At 42.2% G+C, this 8,918-nt stretch overlaps 1 protein-coding gene across 1 annotated transcript in view; it reads right to left on the bottom strand.

Moving 5' to 3' along the window:
- Positions 1-1,489: 1,489 nt before the first annotated feature.
- Positions 1,490-8,918, bottom strand: part of LOC135392400 (scoloptoxin SSD14-like) — a 511,073-nt gene continuing 503,644 nt past the window's right edge. Inside the window, exon 12 of the mRNA XM_064623115.1 lies at positions 1,490-1,666. Within this exon, the coding sequence (XP_064479185.1) occupies positions 1,490-1,666 (177 nt within the window). The remainder of the gene's footprint in view (positions 1,667-8,918) is intronic.

Raw genomic sequence — 8,918 nt, 5'->3', positions numbered from 1 at the left:
CGGTCGCCCAATGGGCGACCTCCCACCATAAATCCCACAACCACGTCACAAGTGACGTTGCATGAGAGGGAGTTGAACCCAGCTGCAACTTCCGTCGTCTGCTGTCACTGCATATTTCTGTCAATTTCTGGAAAACCACTTCGTTGTTCTGGATGGAACTTTCGCGACTGTGTTTCTGTAGCACTCTTGAATATAATTTTAGCTAAGTTTTGGAATCGCTCGATCTGTACGAGATCGTCCCTTTAAGGGTGGAGCATATTCTGCACGTGTTTCTTACTCAAAATAAATAACCTTGCAAAATCTGGAGATTTGAGATGGTTTAAACCACGGGGTGCTGATTTCAGACAACCGTGTCGCAAGCAGTACATATAAAATGGAGTACTTTGTACAGTACATCAAGCACCACACTGTGAAACACAAATTTTACAAACAAGTAACTTCTAACTCTGTTTCCGGCATATCTGCAGTAAAGTCGCTCGAAAGTCGTTATTGCAAAAAAAAAAAAAAAAAAAGAAATGTTTGGAGTGCACACTGTACAGCTCCCATTAGCGAAAAGCGAGCCACCTACATTAAAGGGACATTAATCTGCGAAAACCCAGTCCGTAACTCTGCAGTGTGCACTCCAAACGGATTTTGTGCACCATATGGGTTACGGCACATACGGCGTAAATTATATGACGGATCCCCCTGTCGAAACCCCCCTTCTCTTTTTTCTTACTTTGCATTAAACATATCCCCCCCCCCTGTGTTGTCGAAACCCCCTGGCAACGGAGTTAGCAGTCACTTGTGCAGTAAAATTGCGGATATTTTTCTAACAGTGCAACGATGCCGGATACTCGGCCAAAAACGAATACACGTCTACCGGGTGTTTCACGAAAATCCTTCAGCTGAATAATTCTGGAACGGCTAAAGAACTTTCTTTTTCTTAAAAGTCATTTACAGATGTGCCAAGAGCTGACTCTAAAAACGCAACTTAACCGCTTCAGTTTTTAGAGTGCGAGTGGCTCATTTGCATATACGCTCATTATATAAATAAAAATCACAACGTTTAAATTTTACTTCCGGCACCTTCGCCACCTTGCCGTAGCGGTTTGGCCCTTCTAATTTTTATGTTAGTCAATTGGCTTCGGTTTAAATATTTCTTGCGCGGAGTAGCGCAGCAGTCCGCTCGCTCGCTCGCTCAGCTACCCGTCTCTCAATTGTGTATTCATCCGCATGGTTCACAGAGCTGAGAAAGCTGCCGGTCAGGAAGAACCGGTCGGGTCTGAACCGATAAACTGATGTACCGCTTACTGCCCATGTCATGTCCTCACACAAATCCCACAATCGCCCTTGCTGTCTAGTTAACATCACTCCTAGGCTTGCAATGAGAAAAAGTGTGACAGTGATTTGACATATTTGTATTCCATGTAACTGGGAGCGTTTAATCGATACAAAGTATTTCAATAATCCTATCGGCATTGCAAATATGATGATTTTGAGATGACACTCATCCTGTTTTATTAGCGGAATGCATACCACCGTCTACGCCGGCATCGGTCTGTTTCCGAAAATCGTATGCAGCCAATATCCGGTTCTTCCTGCGGAGTAAAGCTATGACATCGTTGCCCCAGTGGGAAAGAATCTGTACGTCGTGGCTGCGCTTGCGCAGTCCATCTAGGATATCCTGTAGAAGAGGAGGCAAAATTTTCATGTTGAGCTCATCAGGCAAACAATCGATATGCAGTCGAAGCACGACGAAAGAGAAAATCGTCATAATCCAACAGAAAAAGTCCCATATCCAGAGAAAGTGAGGGAGCAACAACACACGCTATATGAGTTGCGATATATTAAGAGGGCATACCAGCTCTACGTCCCAATGTATTTGCTATGGAACATGTTTTATGCTTTTTATCGGTAACCACCGGAATGTGAAAAAAACTACACATTTTTTTCGTTCCTCTTTGAACATATTTTTATTAAACTTCTATAGCCATTGCTAAAAAATGTCGCATTTATTTTTTCTCGAAATATTTCAGGAATCGATAGACACCAAATTTGTATGTCTACCACTTTTCGTTTTTATAAAAAAACATTAAGTATGAGTACTCAAACACACCCACTGAAAGCCCAGTAAACCATGTCACTCTGTGTCGCCATCAGCTGTCGCACAGGAAAACTCGCGCAGACCATTTTGACGGTATCCATCAAGCGAGGAGGTTGGAGCTGGCTGGTTCCAGCAATCCTCCCTCTCTCCCCTTTACCTTCATGGCTCACGAACTTACGGCATGGCCTTGGCGACCAGTACAAAAGGTCGCTTAGCTGCTTGTAAAGGGATTAGTCGTGGTCCATGTAATGTAAAGCGAAAGCACATTGATACCTAAGACCAACAAACCTCTTCTTTTTATCTCTTTCTATTCTGTGCACGGTGCGCGTAAAGAGAAGTGATACGAATTTGTGACCTTCACGTGAAACGTCAATTTGCCTGATTTTTCCGGTTCGAGTTTGTGCGGACTCAGTCAACTGTTTGAACTGTCTCATAAGGCTAACGAAGAATCTCTCGTATTTCAGGTTAGTGCAAGCCGGGCTTTACGCCATTCCAGTAACGTTCAACAGGACTGTCCTGTAATGTTCGTAATGCTGAAACAATCTTAGAAATTCTACCTTCGCCTCCCATAATAACAATTCGCCGTGTTCTTTTCTTTTCGCTGCACGCCTGAGTCAGTTCCGAACTTCTGAAGTTTTCGGGAGGACCTCGATATTGCCGGTTGCGAAATCCCCAATCTCGCAGTTCACGGGGTATAGCAAAAAATGGTCCCTGGTTGTGTGGACGGAAAAAAATGGTCACGCAACCACCCGCGCTGCAAAAAATATAGTCGCGTAGTTGCAGATAGCCGATGAAGCACATCACAGCCGACCGAGTTTATCATTCGTTCTCTCTCGATTTGGAATTCCAACGAGCAACTTAAAATCGCTTAAAAATTAAATTCGCTGCATTAGTTCGCTAGTGATATCGTCCTCTGGATGCTAGTATTTCTGTACAGTTAGTCAGACACGGGTCTTACAGTTGTCCCCTGCATCTTTTCTGTGTGGATGTTTATGTACAATAAAAGCTGTACACTCATTTCATTGTTTCATGGTCCGTACAACTCCGCTTCTGCTAAAGGTACGGTTCATCGACATATGAGAGAACAGCTGCAAAGTCTGTGTCTGACCAACAATAGGAGAATACGATACAGGAGGTACGATATGCGATATAGGAGCATCATACCCAGTGAGCATCATCCAAAAATGTCATTTATTTGGTTGATTTATTTGTCAAAAATGTTTATTATTTGACATCAATTTTTACTTGGAAAAGGGTTGGGGATTAGGGGTGAAAGGCATGTAATGCATGTTTAGTCACCATGTGTCAGAGCGGAAAAACCTATCACGTTGGGGAACAGGCTAGGGTGAACAATCCTTTGTGCTTTGTGGAGAATTGCTTCCTAATCTTGCCGCGTTGTCTGTACTCAGCAAAATAAAATTGAGGGAGAGAGGAAGAGAAAGAACAGATGCTATCCGCACAAGACAAGCGGTGCAACGAATGTAACCGCTTGTATATTCGTCGTTCACTGGATTGGAGCTTTTATTGTTCATTCAAGTCAATGTTCATTAAAAAACGCATGTGTCCTAATTTCAAGAAATAATGAGGGCGAATCATAGCACTTGGTCGTCTATGATCCGTTTCCTCAGTTGTTCACAATGATGCTCCTGTATTTTTCGGCGCTTGAAACCCTGCGGGACCATTATTTCCGCCCACGCAATCAGGAGCCCTTTTTTCCGGAACCCAAATTCATGTTCGCGGAAGAAGGGAAATCAACGAGAATGATCAATTGCTTCGTAAGATGATATGCCCTGTTTAAAAAGACGACATCACTATTTACCACACAAATTCACGAAATTTCGATGTCTGTCCAAGTCATTTTAGCGAGTTATTTTAGCGGCTTAGGCTTAGCAGGGCCCACACGACGGAACAGCACGTTGGTTAGTTTATTATTTGGCTAGTACAAGTTCGGTGTTTGCATTTTCATGAAATAAAGTTAAAATCCGAACGGGTTGGTGCTCCATATCATTGGAAAGTATGTAACAAGTATAATACCTTGGGGAACATTTGGCCACGTGTGTTGGGTGCAAAGCATGATTTACTAACGCGAAGATTATTTTTAAGAGCAGCAAATCAGGTTTTTTGTTATACACACACTAAGTGTTTTCACACCTATATGTTAGTGTAAGAGGGGTGTATTTTAAAATATACACTCGGATCACACGCATATTACACCCCTTCTAGTCTGACCCTCTCATAGGTGAATGTGAATCGGGTGCACGTCAACATTGGTGTGTTAATGGTGAACTAAGGGTGTAATAAAGGTGTAATGGTTTAAGGGTGTTTTGCGAAAAATGTTTAACGTTGTTGTGGAATATCATTGGCTTGTACACTGAGTCGAAATATTCCCTCATACCAAAACAAGTAAGAAACACAAAAGTTACCTTGATGGTGAGTTGATACACCAAGCCATTCGTCACTTCAGTGTTTTCTTGTGTGTGTAATCAAATTAAACTTCGAGACCACACCCTTCGTTTTGATTGGAATGCGAGCAGGGCAATCGAATTTGCAGGCGCTCGCAAGATAGGCAGTGTATACAGGGTGCTTCACGTAAGACTGACCAGAATTTTTATAAAAAACCTATGAGATCAGCATAGATGGTGTTTTTGCAGTTGAGTTCTACGGCCAGACGGACATCCTCTCGAAATAAAGTGTGCAACTACGAGATGACTAATTAACTAAAATTCATTAATTAACTTTTTAAATAGGTGATTTCGGGTAAAAGCGAGATGGCTGATTGAGGGACTATCCGGGTTGCAATCCATTTTAAGTTTAACAAATCCTGAAACCCGCACGTGCGTTAAAATATCCATAGCCGAATTTTGATATGCAAACGAGCCGAATCCGAAACCGCGGCGAACGGCAACGCGGGGAGTACAGCGCCATTCCACGTCAGAGGGCCACGTGATTGGAGCGGTGAAGAGCGGAGTAGGTGCCACTCAGCTGGCCAGATAAACCGTTTTCCGGCCCAGATAAACCTCCGTCGCTGTGGCTGATGCGCTTTTCAGGCGCGCTTTTTCGATTTCAGCTCATTTCCATACAAGAACTCGGGGATGGATATTTTAGCGCACGTGTGTGTTTCAGGATTTTTTAAACGTGAAATGGCTTGCAACCAGGATAGTTCCTCAATCTGCCATCTCGCTTTTGCCCGAAATCACCTAATTAAAAAGTTAATTAATGAATTTTAGTTAATTAGTCATCTCGTAGTTGCACACTTTCTTCGAGAGGATGTCCGCCTGGCCGTAGAACTCAATTGCAAAAACACCATCTACGCTGCTCTCATAGGGTTTTTTTATAAAAATTCCGGGCAGTCTTACGCGAAGCACCCTGTATAGCATCTGTTTTCTCTTAGAAAGGAAATGCCTTTCTAAGTGGGTTCGTCATCCCATTTAAGTGATGTTTCAAATTTATCTCTAAATTTAAGCACGTATATCCCTATCTGCAGACTTCTAAAAAATACTGCGCAAAAGTATTTAAAATAAGATACTAAGTACTCCACCTAAAAGTATTTAAAATAGAGTACAAAATACTCAAAACTGAAAGTAATTTGGGTAGAGTATTAAATACTGTAAGAAGTATTTAAGATACTCTTTAAAGTGCTTTAGTATTTAGCAGTAAGTGAAACGTGTATTCTTAACGTGGCCCTACAAATGAAAGGAATAAACTTCATGTGTCATGCTTAAGTATATCTTTCATTTGCAACGTCTAGGTGTCAAGTAATGTTTGACGAACTTTAGTGAACCCAAGTAAACTTTGTTGATACTTTCTGACCGAAAACTTCGTAATCCCTCGTGCATGTCAGCTCGGGTCTTTCAACCTCTGGCGCGTGTTTATTGCTTTGATGACCAACGAAATAAATGCCGGGATTCCCTTGTACCTAATCTTCTGGGGATTCACCTGGCAGTATGAATAGGAAGCGTTGTCTGACAATGTTGGCTATTGACAACAAGGCCAAGCGTGGGACCAGCCTATGGTACAGGACGATAAATGACAGATTCCTGAATTCCCGAAAAATGGAAGAGAAAATAGTGTTAAAGGTCAGCTACGCCGATTTCCCGATGTGTTGAAACGGTTGTGATATTCAGAACGAGCACATCCAACTGCCCCCGAAACGCACCTTCGTTTCTCAATTTTGTCTTCCCATTACGAAAATTAATTCATCAAAGAAACCAAAACAAGCCATGGGCGCAGCCATTTTTGTGACGTAGATGGGATAAACCTGCTCCATCTACGTAGATGGAGAATCGTGCGTCTGATTGGATGAAAGCTGAGGCTTTCTCTGACTTCCCTGGCGTCTTCTAACGTTTGCGAGAAAATCCAGTTATGGCCGTCGGCTACGATGAGCGTTTCGTTCGAGGTAATCCCGAGAACTATTGAACGATGGAAACAACAACCGCGAACTCACCTCAACATCATTTTCGGAGTGAAATTGTGATTATGTGCTCGAGAACTTCGCAGTTCAACCGTTCAGCTGCCATTCACGTCAACCCGTTTGCTGCTTTTACTACAAGTGCAGGAATGGGAGCGATTGAGCAACAACGTGAGACTTGGTGATCGTTTGAGCATATACCTGCAGAGAACTGGTCTTCAAAGAAAGAAGGCCGTATTTCTGCCAGGCTTCCGGCCGTATATTGTGCAGCATCATAGCGCGACTGCAATGAACGACGTAGGAATGTATCGCGACCACTCGAACTGCATTCGATGAACCATTCGTCGGTTAGATGAAAGTTCTCATTAGAGTTGCCCCGCACAAAAAGTGTTGGATGTAGTTTTGTAGTCTGTTGTTTATCTCGTAGAGCGCATCGCGGCATGTAGGTCGAGAGCCCTTATACGTATTTTTTGCATGTTTATTTGAGTGTGCGCATTGTTCTATACCATACAGGCCATATTTCATTCATAATAGTTTGGCAAATAAATACGTACGGGTCGATCTCATATTGCTTTTGAGTGAGGCATAGTGTCTTCAGATCAGGGTATGTGTATCCTGTTTGCTGGGCCCAACAGATGTTATTAAGGGTAGTGCAACATTTCCCACTTCTTGAACCATGCTAACATTGCCAGAATAAGGAACATTACACTGTGCTGTGTATTCCACACTCAGTTGCCTCGCGACGTAAACCCCCAATTATTATATTGGGTACTCCACATGTTCAACCAGTCAGCACTTCCCATATCCTATTTTTTTTAATTGCACAACTGTCACTCAAGTAACTTTGCCACCAAATTAGTCAGTGACAAAAGGTATATGTACTTTATCACAAATTTAATAATCTTGGTGGAAATGGTTGATAGTGTCCTCTGCCTTGTACGCTGCACTTCATAGCAAAATACACAATAGTCCAAATACAAATGTTTTCCTTGTCCACAAATGCCCTGTCAAAGCTGAAAGACTCTTATCAAAATGGGGAAGCGGGCTTGCTTGTCCAGAGAAACAAATATGAAACTGCAGTGCTCAACGTAAATAACTGCATGCTCAGCAACTAAGGCTGGTGATGCCGAAGACCTAATATTTCTAGGTTAAAAGGAACAAAGGAGAAAAGACCACTGCAGCGTATTAATGTTGTTTCAAAAGTATAACACCACAAAATTTGTGAGAGTCAGTTGGCGTATTTAGTTATGTTGGTCACCTCCTGCACCAATTTTTAATAAGATTCAAATGCGTTGCTACCAACCAGGACCTAAGCCTGACCTATGATCTAATAATAATAATAGTAGTATCTATCTATGACCTATATGGACCTTCACCACTAGTTTGGTCTAGGTTTCACACGTGGCTTCTAGTGAAATTCGAAGCTGCTCTGTAGAGCTGAGAGGAGACATGCAGAGTAGAGAATTTTTTATTTATATTTTCCAAAGAACATGTAAAAACCAATGTGCTGTACCAACTGTATTCAAAGAAATACAAATATACTTTGTTTTAGCTATGTGCATATTAGCAGATTACAGGTGACCGATGACACACAATGGGCGTCAAGGGTGAGAACACAAGAATACTACCACTGCAGGCACTGTCCTGAAATTCTAAGTCACTATTTGTCAGAAAGCAATGACCACGCACAGCCTAAGGATCATATTGAGCTCCTTCCATTATTATTTTTATTGACAGCATGTTGGCTGCCATCCAGTCCATGAAAGTGACCCTTATCGTTGAAAGAACGGTTCAAAAGCAAGCGAGCTGGTGATAGTGTCCATGATGGCGAGACCTGAAGAGGAGATACAAGAAGGAACATAAACACGCTATGTTGAAACATTGTGTATGTCCCTTCCTATCCCACGTCTCAGGGTTTTTCGCTATGGACCTTCATGATGTTTCCTTCGGCAAACTTTACATATTTTTATGTAGAATTGTGAAGGTACAGCCAGGCGCTGTTAGCAAATCACACAGTACTTTTCTTGAATCAAGAATCCATAGAAGGTACACAGTCATCTTCAGCACTGCACACATCTATGGGACATGTTAATCACTTTGGAATATCACAGACATGTCGTGGAGGCCGGCACATGATTAGTGGTGCTGAACAGACAACTATATGTCATAGTTTAGGCATAAAAAGCAGTTTTGTCACCTGCATGTTGAGACAGATGTATCTCTACATACTTTGCCATGACACAAATATATGAAGCAACAAATGTACCCTCTACTTTATTATGGTTATTGGTCAACACTGCCAAGAATGTGGGAACACAGTCTTGTACCACCTACACTCTTCAAAATGACCTTCACACACGACACATTGTAGGTCAACGAGACTCCAGAATGATGTCCTCTCCCTCCCCATTGGCTGAAAACATT

The sequence above is a fragment of the Ornithodoros turicata genome, chromosome 4 (genome assembly GCF_037126465.1).
Source record: "Ornithodoros turicata isolate Travis chromosome 4, ASM3712646v1, whole genome shotgun sequence".
Lineage (NCBI taxonomy): Eukaryota > Metazoa > Arthropoda > Arachnida > Ixodida > Argasidae > Ornithodoros > Ornithodoros turicata.
Note: the sequence above shows the minus strand (reverse complement) of the source record. Positions and strands in the feature narration are given on the sequence as shown.